Here is a 12,548-nt window from a genome sequence, read left to right on the forward strand (position 1 = left end):
CTAACTGAATGTATGTAAACTTCTGACCCCACTGGGAATGTGATGAAATAAATAAAAGCTTAAATAAATCGTTCTCTCTACTATTATTCTGACATTTCCCATTCTTAAAATAAAGTGGTGATCCTAACTGACCTAAGACAATGAATTTTATTAGGATTAAATGTCAGGAATTGTGAAAAACTGAGTTTAAATGTATTTGGCTAAGGTGTATGTAAACTTCCGACTTCAACTGTATATTTGGGTTATGTGAGATATCCTGTAAGAGACCTGCACAAGGCTCTTGCAGTGTGATAAATGTAAACTATTTGGACGTGTCAAGTGTATGTAGACGGGAGGAGTATCGTATGCCAGTTGGAGGCGAAATGCTGCAATTGTGGTGGCGAGCAAGCATCAGAATTCATGAAGTACCCAGTTAGGGTGAAGGAGACCGAGGTGGCAAGAATAAGGACTGTCCAGAATGTTTCCTATCCGGAGGCGGTGAGAAGAGTGGAAGAAGGGAGTAACGTTGAAGAAACCATGGTAGTTGGATTAGAGACATCAGTAAATGTTGCTCGCCAAACAGGATCCTGACACACTGCATGTTAAAAAGGTGGACTTTGTATTGTTTATTGCATTGGTTATAAACTGCACAACGCAAAGAAAGAAGAAATCTGAAAAAATTGTTTTGAGTGCGGCTTAACGTTTTTTGGGACTCGAGATTTTACAGCAGATGCATTACAAGGAATACTGTCGATGAATGTTCAGTCCACACAGGCTCCTGAGCCTGTGTAGGGATGTGATTATGATTATCACTGAAGGAGTGGGGTGGGGCTTTTTTGGATAAATGTTATTTTTGTATTGTATATGATGGTGGTATTATCCCCCCCCCCCCCTCTTTCCAGCAATGGATATTGTTATTTTCATTTTTCGTTCACTACCCGTACAGTAGATGGCGGCAATACACCAGTAGGTGTAGTCTGCCGTAAAACCTTAAAGAAGAAGAGAAGAAGACTGCGTCATCGCGTAATTTTGAAGGGAAAAATAATGGCGGCTCTTGTTATGGAATGGGATAGTGCATGCATCAGATAAGTCTTCAAAACATTTTTGTGATAAATCTTTCCGAAAAAAAATCCGTTAGAATAACCAAGGTGTCAACGTAACAAGTCAGAATGGCCCACCGATACCTCCGCTTGTCAAGAGGCGGCAGGAATCTATTACAAATGTTGCAGCCTCATAACATCAGAACAACTAACGTTAGCTGTGCACGACTGGTGAGTTGCAAGCTAGCTAAACAAACAGTCCTAGTCGATTCTAATTGCATGACAATGCATTATGAGTATGTTTTGGGCATAGGCAGGACAACGTGTTTACATATCGTCTGTATAATATATAGATACTGTCGTAATCCAACGTTATTTTGCACGTAAAACAACCTGTCATTCTAGCTAGGGTAACAGGCCTGCGAATGACATTGCCCTGGTTGGATAACACAGCGCGAGATTACATCATACATTCAATTGTTATTTAACGTTAGCTAGTCAACTATCGCGTCCCAAACCAACTTTGCAACATGTCTAGTCAGTTAGGTGTGTATGCACGTGTAGTGATTATTTGCGTTCGCCAATGTTACATGCTGACTACGCCGGACACGCACAACATGTTGATTTTGTCCATCCACACCAAATGTGATCAGGACACGCAGGTTGAAATATCACAAGGAACTCTGAACAAACTATATTAATTTGGGGACAGTGCGAAACGCATATCAAACATTCATGGACATTTAGCTGGTCACACAAAATCGTGTGTTCTCTACTCCTAAAATTAATCCACAGATAAAAGGGGGAAACCCTAGTTAGTTTCAAGTAATCTCTCCTAGCTCAGTCTTCATCTTTTTTGGATTTTATATGGTGTTGGCAACCGACTGGAGTGTGGACATCCTTCATTTTTCAATCACCTATGCGGGTATATGCTCCTAAAAACCAACGAGGAGATGGGAGAGGCAGGACTTGCAGCGCGTCAAGCGTCTAAAATAGAACCAAGTTCTGCATCCGGTGTGGTCAGGATGTTAGTCAACGTGACAGTTCAGTGAATGTTTAAGATTTCAGATGACATTTCAGAGCGATCATTAAACTAGCTTAAATAGCTAATGATGCTTCAGTTTTTTATGTTATAGTGTTACAGATTACAGTGGGCGCACCAACCAAAAATGTAATGGAGCAATATTTCTGAGGTGTATTCCGTGACGTTTTCACATGCACTTGGTTTCTGTCAGTAGGACTCAAGTAAAGAGGAGTGTTTCCCAACCCTATTCTATTCGGACTATTCCAACACGACTACTATTTAAATACACCAATGGCTTGAAAACGAGAACTAGTTGAGCAGTTGAAGGTGTGCTGCTGTTTTAAATCGGTCAAAACATTTAAAATGACAGTGGGCCCCACGGATGGAGTTGTGAAACGGTGTATTATTTAGTGCAACATGACTTTTTTCCAAACATTCTGGTCCTGTATGGCTCATTTGGTAGGGTAGGGCATGGCGCTTGCAACACCAGTGTTATGGGGTTCGATTCCCGGGACCATCCATACGTAAGATGTATGCATACATGACTAAGTAGCTTTGGATAAAAGCGTCTGCTAAATGGCATATGTTATGTTGATTGTCATCTTTCATTTTCAAGGTCTCCAGCCAAGCAGACAGCCAGATAATACATGAAAGGAGGACACTGTTTGAACATGTATTAGGTGCCTATCAAAGACTCTGCTCCAAACCACCAAAAGGTATGTACCTCAATGTTTACTGTATTCATCTGGCAGATTCCCATTCTCTTGGATTATATATAACACAAAGCCTAATGTATTTATGGGTCATTAAAATGAAAGGATAAGTATTCCATGCTCATATATGATTTTGTACACTCTAAAGTTTGGTGTTCTTACTTCAGGATTTGAAAAATATTTCCCCAATGGTCCGAAGAATGCTCAGAAGAATGCTCCGAAGAGCAGTGAACCCAACCCAAACAGTGGAGAAGCCAAAGGTAATTTTAAACCGCTGACAAAATACACTTTCCTGTCCTATGTTGTTAGCTGGCTAAGATCTACTGAACACTGCCCTAATACAGTGCATTCGGGAAGTATTCAGACCCCTTCCCTTTTGACCACATTTTGTTACGTTACAGCCTTATTCTAAAATTGATTAAATAAAAATCCTCATCAATCTACGCACAGTACCCCATAATGACAAAGCGAAAGCAGGTTTTTAGAAATGTTTGCACATTTATTAAAAATGAAAAACAGATACCTTATTTACGTAAGTATTCAGACCCTTTACTATGAGACTTGAAATTGAGCTCAGGTGCATCATGTTTCCATTGATCATCCTTGAGATGTTTCTACAACTTGATTGGAGTCCACCTGTGGTAAATTCAGTTGATTGGAGATGATTTGGAAAGGCACACACCTGTCTATAAGGTCCCACAGGTGACAGTGCATGTCAGAGCAAAAACCAAGCCATGAGGTCAAAGGATTTGTCCGTAGAGCTCCGAGACAGGATTGTGTCGAGGCACAGATCTGGGGAAGGGTACCAAAACAATTCTGCAGCATTGAATGTCCCCAAGAACAGTGGCCTCCATCATTCTTTAATGGAAGAAGTTTGGAACCAACAACACTCTTCCTAGAGCTGGCCGCCTGGCCAAACTGAGCAATGGGGGGAGAAGGGCCTTGGTCAGGGAGGTGACCAAGAACCTGATGGTCACTGACAGAGCTCAAGAGTTCATCTGTGGAGATGGGAGAACCTTCCAGAAGGACAACCATCTCTGCAGCACTCCACCAATCAGGCCTTTTATGTTAGAGTGGCCAGACGGAAGCCACTCCTCAGTGAAAGGCACATGACAGCCCGCTTGGAGTTTGCCAGAAGGCACCTAAAGGACTCTCAGACCATGAGAAACAAGATTGAACTACTTTTTGGCCTGAATGCCAAGCGTCACGTCTGGAGGAAACCTGGCACCATCCCTATGGTGAAGCATGATGGTGGCAGCATGCTGTGGGGATGTTTGTCAGCGACAGCGACTGGGATGCTAGTCAGGATCGAGGGAAAGATGAACGGAGCAAAGTACAGAGAGATCCTTGATGAAAAACTGCTCCAGAGTGCTCAGGACAACGACCCTAAGCACACAGCCAAGACAACGCAGGAGTGGCTTCGGGTCAAGTCTCAATGTCCTTGAGTTGCCCAGCGAGACCCCGGACTTGAACCCGATCGAACATCTCTGGAGAGACCTGAAAATAGCTGTGCAGTGACGCTCCCCATCTAACCTGACAGCGCTTGAGATGATCTGCAGAGAAGAATGGGAGAAACTGCCCAAATACAGGTGTGCCAAGCTTGTAGCGTCATACCCAAGAAGACTCAAGGCTGTAATCGCTGCCAAAGGTGTTTCAACAAAATACTTAGTAAAGGGTCTGAATACTTATGTCAATGTGATATTTAATATATTTTATTATTTATATTTTTATAAATTGAAACATTTTCTAAAAACCTGTTTTTGCTTTGTCATTATGGGGTATTGTGTGTAGATTGATGAGGGGGAAAAAACTATTTAATCAATTTTAGAATAAGGCTGTAACGTAACAAAAGGTGGAAAAAGTCAACGATTCTGAATTCTTTCCGAATGACCAGTATGTTGTGATTAACAAAATGTTAACATTTCCAGTTTTTAGATGAGCTATGTCATCATGCAAAACATATCTATGGAAGCCTCTGTGAACCACTGCACTACACCAATTCCATGTTCTAAACAGAGGGCTGACTTCGGTTTTAGTCTGAAAACTGATGTGTCTATCTGCCTTCTCAGAGGCCAAGCCAACAACCAATGCACAGAAGGCCACTGGTAGATCTAGTGGAGGAGGTGGAGGAGGAGGAGGTGGTGCCTCGGGCGGAGGAGGAAAAAGATCCAGGAAGGATGAGTCCCATTGGTATAGCCGGCTTCAAAAGGTGAGAATCAACACCTAAAACCTGGGCTGAAGTTGACTTAATATGATTTGGGTATTTGGAGCATGCTAACCAAGGTCCTACCACTCCTACCATTGTTTTTGCACTACTCTTAGCATCATGTCAATGCTAAAGTGTTGTAAACAAACCCAACTCCCAACAGGACAATATAGTGCGCAGAGCAAATGAGACAACTGCACTGTTGGAGCTAGAAACACAAGCATTTCGCTACACATGTGTATGTGATCAATACAATTTGATTTGAAAACGATAGTGAAATTGGTTGTTATTAGTAATTCTTCCGCAACGTGTTTATCCTTAGGGTGACGTGCCATGGGACGACAAGGAGTTCCGTATGTACTTCCTGAGTGGTGCCGCGTTTTGGACCACGGTCACGTACTACTTCTTTTTACGGGAAGGCGGGAGAGAGGTCACTTGGAAAGACTTTGTCAATAACTACCTCTCGAAAGAAGTCGTAAGTATTCTATTGGTATCATTGATAGGAAAATAGTGTGTAATTTTTAACAATGTGAGGTATTGTGTTAGGCTAGAGGTTAGATTTCAGTTTGCTCGATGTGTGGATTTGAATCTGATGATTTGTCCACTTCTTCTGTTGACCATCTCACATTCAGTGACTTCAATTTGGATCTTTCTTTTTCTCTCTAGGTTGATAGATTGGAGGTAGTAAACAAGCGTTATGTGAAAGTGGTATTTACACCCGGAAAGACTCCAGTTGATGGAGTAAGTTATAAATATTTGTACCCCGTGGAATTTTTTAATATATTTTTTAATATTCATGTGTTCGCTTCCTTAACTTGTTAGAACAAACTTAGTAATGAGTGGTTTGTAAAAAAAAATTTGTACCCAGCAATACGTGTGGTTCAACATCGGCAGCGTGGACACGTTTGAGCGGAACCTAGAGACAGCTCAGTATGAGATGGGTATCGAGGGGGAGAACCGTCTGCCAGTGGTGTACTCGGCTGAAAGCGACGGGTATGTTGGACATTAGACCTTTAGTATGAGATGCTCCCAAAGTGGCCCAGTAGCACATCTCTCTTTCCCCCCTCAGGTCGTTCCTGCTCAGCATGCTGCCCACCGTGCTCATCATCGGCTTCCTGCTCTTCATGCTGCGGCGGGGGCCAGCGGGAGCGGGCCGACCGGGCGGCCGGGGCATGGGCGGACTATTCAGTGTCAGCGAGACCACGGCCAAGGTGCTGCGTGACGAGATCGACGTTAAGTTCAAGGACGTGGCGGGCTGCGAGGAGGCCAAGCTGGAGATCATGGAGTTTGTCAACTTCCTCAAGAACCCCAAGCAGTACCAGGACCTGGGCGCCAAGATCCCCAAGGTGAGCCGACAGGAGAGAACTTTGTTTATAAGCATAAACAATATGTATGAGCATTTTATGAAAATTCCACTTAGCCTATCATAGGGCCAGGTGGAGCATATTGCCTATAGATATCATTAAAAAAAAAATCAGATCTCTTCAGGGGATAGGGACAGGAGGTTATTTCTGGGAGTAAGTCAGTAATGAGCATGTTCCATAGCGTTGAAATGTTATAACAATCTTCTGGGATGCACAGCAATCATGACTGCAAAAACCAACAACCTGGAACACCACCAAAGTCATACTCTTCTCTGTCACAGGGGGCCATCCTGACGGGACCCCCTGGCACAGGGAAGACCCTGCTGGCCAAGGCCACTGCCGGAGAGGCCGACGTCCCCTTTATCACCGTCAACGGCTCAGAGTTCCTGGAGATGTTTGTGGGTGTGGGCCCCGCCAGGGTAAGTGGCAACACTGGATCTTGGTGTCAGTATTTGTCTTAGTGTGATGCACTTCGGGTTGATGGACATTTCTGATTGATTGCGCAACGTATTGTTCATTTCGTCAACTGAACCTTTTTTTCCGTCAAAGCTTAACTGTGTTCCAATGCTCTTTCATTTGGAAATCCACCTGACAAAGGGAAAGGACAGCTATCCAATTATTTCACATCTACTGTACATGAAGTGCCCTGCCCTGTCGAATCCTCTCCTGTCAGCCCTGCCAAGTAGTGCCCTGCATCTGTCAGCCCTGCCAAGTAGTGCCCTGCATCTGTCAGCCCTGCCAAGTAGTGCCCTGCATCTGTCAGCCCTGCCAAGTAGAGCCCTTTCCCTGTCAGCTCTGCCAAGTAGAGCCCTTCCCTGCCAAGTAGAGCCCTTCCCTGTCAGCCCTGCCAAGTAGTGCCCTGCATCTGTCAGCCCTGCCAAGTAGAGCCCTTTCCCTGTCAGCTCTGCCAAGTAGAGCCCTTCCCTGCCAAGTAGAGCCCTTCCCTGTCAGCCCTGCCAAGTAGAGCCCCTCCCTGTCAGCCCTGCCAAGTAGAGCCCTTTCCCTGTCAGCCCTGCCAAGTAGAGCCCTTACCCTGTCAGCTCTGCCAAGTAGAGCCCTTTCCCTGTCAGCTCTGCCAAGTAGAGCCCTTCCCTGTCAGCTCTGCCAAGTAGAGCCCTCCCCTGTCAGCTCTGCCAAGTAGAGCCCTTCCCTGCCAAGTAGAGCCCTACTCTGTCAGCTCTGCCAAGGAGAGCCCTTCCCTGCCAAGTAGAGCCCTTCCCTGTCAGCCCTGCCAAGTAGAGCCCTTCCCTGCCAAGTAGAGCCCTTCCCTGTCAGCCCTGCCAAGTAGAGCCCTTCCCTGTCAGCCCTGCCAAGTAGAGCCCTTCCCTGTCAGCCCTGCCAAGTAGAGCCCTTCCCTGTCAGCCCTGCCAAGTAGAGCCCTTTCCTGCCAAGTAGAGCCCTTCCCTGTCAGCCCTGCCAAGTAGAGCCCTTCCCTGCCAAGTAGAGCCCTTCCCTGTCAGCTCTGCCAAGTAGAGCCCTTCCCTGCCAAGTAGAGCCCTTCCCTGTCAGCCCTGCCAAGTAGAGCCCTTCCCTGCCAAGTAGAGCCCTTCCCTGTCAGCCCTGCCAAGTAGAGCCCTCTCCTGTCAGCCCTGCCAAGTAGAGCCCTTTCCCTGTCAGCCCTGCCAAGTAGAGCCCTTACCCTGTCAGCTCTGCCAAGTAGAGCCCTTTCCCTGTCAGCTCTGCCAAGTAGAGCCCTTCCCTGTCAGCTCTGCCAAGTAGAGCCCTCCCCTGTCAGCTCTGCCAAGTAGAGCCCTTCCCTGCCAAGTAGAGCCCTACTCTGTCAGCTCTGCCAAGGAGAGCCCTTCCCTGCCAAGTAGAGCCCTTCCCTGTCAGCCCTGCCAAGTAGAGCCCTTCCCTGCCAAGTAGAGCCCTTCCCTGTCAGCCCTGCCAAGTAGAGCCCTTCCCTGTCAGCCCTGCCAAGTAGAGCCCTTCCCTGTCAGCCCTGCCAAGTAGAGCCCTTCCCTGTCAGCCCTGCCAAGTAGAGCCCTTTCCTGCCAAGTAGAGCCCTTCCCTGTCAGCCCTGCCAAGTAGAGCCCTTCCCTGCCAAGTAGAGCCCTTCCCTGTCAGCTCTGCCAAGTAGAGCCCTTCCCTGCCAAGTAGAGCCCTTCCCTGTCAGCCCTGCCAAGTAGAGCCCTTCCCTGCCAAGTAGAGCCCTTCCCTGTCAGCCCTGCCAAGTAGAGCCCTCTCCTGTCAGCCCTGCCAAGTAGAGCCCTTTCCCTGTCAGCCCTGCCAAGTAGAGCCCTTACCCTGTCAGCTCTGCCAAGTAGAGCCCTTACCCTGTCAGCTCTGCCAAGTAGAGCCCTTACCCTGTCAGCGCTGCCAAGTAGAGCCCTTTCCCTGTCAGCTCTGCCAAGTAGAGCCCTTCCCTGTCAGCTCTGCCAAGTAGAGCTCTTCCCTGCCAAGTAGAGCCCTTCTCTGTCAGCTCTGCCAAGGAGAGCCCTTCCCTGTCAGCACTGCCAAGTAGAGCCCTTCCCTGTCAGCTCTGCCAAGTAGAGCCCTTCCCTGCCAAGTAGAGCCCTTCCCTGTCAGCCCTGCCAAGTAGAGCCCTTCCCTGTCAGCCCTGCCAAGTAGTGCCCTGCATCTGTCAGCCCTGCCAAGTAGTGCCCTGCATCTGTCAGCCCTGCCAAGTAGAGCCCTTTCCCTGTCAGCTCTGCCAAGTAGAGCCCTTCCCTGCCAAGTAGAGCCCTTCCCTGTCAGCCCTGCCAAGTAGAACCCATCCCTGTCAGCCCTGCCAAGTAGAGCCCTTTCCCTGTCAGCCCTGCCAAGTAGAGTCCTTACCCTGTCAGCTCTGCCAAGTAGAGCCCTTTCCCTGTCAGCTCTGCCAAGTAGAGCCCTTCCCTGTCAGCTCTGCCAAGTAGAGCCCTTCCCTGTCAGCTCTGCCAAGTAGAGCCCTTCCCTGCCAAGTAGAGCCCTTCTCTGTCAGCTCTGCCAAGGAGAGCCCTTCCCTGTCAGCACTGCCAAGTAGAGCCCTTCCCTGTCAGCTCTGCCAAGTAGAGCCCTTCCCTGCCAAGTAGAGCCCTTCCCTGTCAGCCCTGCCAAGTAGAGCCCTTTCCCTGTCAGCCCTGCCAAGTAGAGCCCTTGCCCTGTCAGCCCTGCCAAGTAGAGCCCTTACCCTGTCAGCTCTGCCAAGTAGAGCCCTTTCCCTGTCAGCTCTGCCAAGTAGAGCCCTTCCCTGTCAGCTCTGCCAAGTAGAGCCCTTCCCTGTCAGCTCTGCCAAGTAGAGCCCTTCCCTGTCAGCTCTGCCAAGTAGAGCCCTTCCCTGCCAAGTAGAGCCCTTCTCTGTCAGCTCTGCCAAGGAGAGCCCTTCCCTGTCAGCCCTGCCAAGTAGAGCCCTTTCCTGTCAGCCCTGCCAAGTAGAGCCCTTCCCTGTCAGCCCTGCCAAGTAGAGCCATTCCCTGTCAGCCCTGCCAAGTAGAGCCATGCCCTGTCAGCCCTGCCAAGTAGAGCCCTTCCCTGTCAGCCCTGCCAAGTAGAGCCCTTCTCTGTCAGCCCTGCCAAGTAGAGCCCTTCTCTGTCAGCTCTGCCAAGGAGAGCCCTGCCAAATAGAGCCCTGTCCTAATGTCCAGCTGACATTCTTACTCACAATTCTTGACAGTTGTCTTGCTCTCGATTGAAAGATTGCTGAACCAGTAATGTCAGCGATATGTGATAGGCATGGGCAGTATCCAGATTGTCATACCTTCATACCGACCTTGTGCCGTCCCGGTATATTGGGTAATATCAGCACTGAACACAAGGGGCGCTATTTTTAATCCGAAGGTTAGCAATGCAAACAAGTACATGTAAAATACCATAGCGAATGCTAGCTAAATGCTAACAAACGCATGCAAACATTTTATACAGTATCTTACAAACTCTTTGCAGGACAGACATCCCAGCACATAAAGTTATAGAAGTAACTAAAAAAATGCTACAGTTTGCTGCACGCACAAAACAAATATTAGACAGTATGGCTCTTGATCCAGGAGGGGATTCTCTGCTGTTACCAATAGAGGATCTTGATTGCAGGAAGCTAACCACTTAGCTAGATAACTAGCTGCTAAGTTAGCAAACCAAATGCACAACTGCAGAGCATCTAGCACATATCTAGCTGGCAAACATTTAGTTGTGAATTCCTTACTGTAACTAGATAACCTGGCGCATGCTGCACAATGGTGAGTGACTCACAAGGATCCGGTCTCTCATCGTTGTGTACTTGTAAATAAGCAATAAAAAGTAGCTACAAATATTAAGATTTATTAAACTTTAAAGAAATAGTTTCAACGGTATTGGAAAAACCATCCCGTGGCTATTTCCAAATACCCCGGTATACGGTATATATACGGTGTACCGCCCAAGCCTAATGTATGCTGGGTTTTTATTCTCTCCCTGCTTTGTGCTCTCCAGGTCCGAGATCTGTTTGTCATGGCCCGTAAGAACGCCCCTTGCATCCTCTTCATTGACGAGATTGACGCCGTGGGGCGCAAGCGAGGCAGAGGGAACTTTGGTGGCCAGAGTGAGCAGGAAAACACCCTCAATCAGCTGCTGGTCGAGATGGATGGTGTGTATCGCTCAAGGCTCTGCAAAAATGAATAGTTCATCATCAAATCCAGCTGAAATTGCCATGACTGGGGCAATAAATGCCCCAGAAAAATACGTAGTCCACTAATTTTTGCGAGGGCTGTCTCTACACAGGCCGCCGCAGTAGGGATGGGCACGGTTATTCAAATATTCGAATGGACGTTAGTATTCGATTACTTGGGAGAGTATTCATTTTTGAGAAAGAGAAAATAGGAAATGAAGTGGGAGATTTTTAATCAATGCAAAATGGAATTCAAATTACGGAATGAAGTTGGTGAAATGAGGAGTGGGCTACAATGATCAACCAACAGGCAGGCTGTTGTTTCATATGAATGGAGTTGTTGTAGACATTGGACAGGGAGCGCATCAATTAGCCATGCTACTTTAGCTAGCTAGCTGGCAACTGTAGCTAGCCAGCTAGCTTCTTTTACAACGATTTGATGCAGTCAAGACAGGCACTACCAGATGGTAGGATTGATAACCTATGGCAGCAACAAGTTTGTCTAACTAGCGAGATTCGGTTTGGCTACTCCTCCTTGCCCCACACATATACACTGTAAGAGTGCAATGCGCCGTCTCGCTCCCGCGAGTTGCGTGAGCAGAGTCTCCATTTTAAGTTAGAAAAATATATACAACATCCTTTAAAACACATGTATTCCGACTATCCGAAAAAAAATATGCTATTCGAATACTGAAATCATTTCAAATGCCCATCCCTACTCCACAGTGGTTAAATTGGGCCAGAGCCACCCGGGGCATCTTGGGTTAGAACGAGAGCTAGGCGGAGCCGGGCTTTAGCACCAAAGAGAAAAATAAATAGCCTAATTTATTAATATCTTCTAAACTAATGACGACTCCTTGACTTTTAAATCTTTAAAATAGCGACACTGTAGCCCACAACCCAACAATGCCGTTATTAAACGATATCATAACCAACCATTTGGTGGGAGTAGAGGGAAGTTGGAGGTATCCATGCGCTTGTATGTCTGTGACCTGATGTATAGGAGTGATCATAAAAGTTGTTTATTTGCACTTTTACTTTTTTGGGGGTTTATTGCAGAACACCAGTTATGCCCAATGTTGACTCTAATGTATGTATTTTCGGAGATTGAAATGATCATTAGACCAGTGTTTCTTAATCCTGGTCCAGCAGACCCAAAGGGGTTGACATTATATATATTTTTTGCCCTAGCACTACACACCTGATTCCGCTAATCAAAGGTTTGATAGTTGATTCAGTGTTTCCCCTAGGGGGGACTTGGTATTGGGCGTGGTCAATTGCACGGTCTCCGATCGACGTTTTTAACGGCCGCCGTCTTGGCCGCAGAGACAACATTTTTTCGGTTGAATGCTAATTTTCTGCAATTCTACACCTTTTCATGGGCTGAGAGGAAAAAAACGTCAGTTTTAAAGCTACTTTCCTGCAATTCTCTGTGTTCTTATGCCATCTGAGTGACTCAAACATTATTACAAAATAAATGGGGGGCCCCATGCCAAATTTTAGGTTCTCTCTCTAAATGTATTTTTGTTCTCTAAATATATTAATTTTGTATAGCTTGTTTATCTTTTCTACATACTTTTAGTTTTAAGTTTACACCAACCACGTTTACGTCCACAGTTTGGTGTCCGTTTGGTGGAAACACCAATGTACAAATTGTCTTT

General features: G+C 46.7%; 1 protein-coding gene across 1 annotated transcript in view; it reads left to right on the forward strand.

Moving 5' to 3' along the window:
* Window positions 1-1,024: 1,024 nt before the first annotated feature.
* LOC311146326 (mitochondrial inner membrane m-AAA protease component AFG3L2-like) overlaps window positions 1,025-12,548 on the forward strand; it is a 23,761-nt gene continuing 12,237 nt past the window's right edge. The window contains exons 1-10 of the mRNA XM_084182812.1: window positions 1,025-1,250; window positions 2,660-2,759; window positions 2,924-3,016; window positions 4,826-4,965; window positions 5,285-5,437; window positions 5,629-5,703; window positions 5,831-5,955; window positions 6,032-6,308; window positions 6,608-6,745; window positions 10,713-10,866. Coding sequence (XP_084038938.1) covers window positions 1,149-1,250; window positions 2,660-2,759; window positions 2,924-3,016; window positions 4,826-4,965; window positions 5,285-5,437; window positions 5,629-5,703; window positions 5,831-5,955; window positions 6,032-6,308; window positions 6,608-6,745; window positions 10,713-10,866 — 1,357 coding nt within the window. The 5' untranslated portion in view covers window positions 1,025-1,148. The remainder of the gene's footprint in view (window positions 1,251-2,659; window positions 2,760-2,923; window positions 3,017-4,825; window positions 4,966-5,284; window positions 5,438-5,628; window positions 5,704-5,830; window positions 5,956-6,031; window positions 6,309-6,607; window positions 6,746-10,712; window positions 10,867-12,548) is intronic.

The sequence above is a fragment of the Coregonus lavaretus genome (assembly GCF_964263955.1).
Source record: "Coregonus lavaretus genome assembly, chromosome: 19".
Classification (NCBI taxonomy): domain Eukaryota; kingdom Metazoa; phylum Chordata; class Actinopteri; order Salmoniformes; family Salmonidae; genus Coregonus; species Coregonus lavaretus.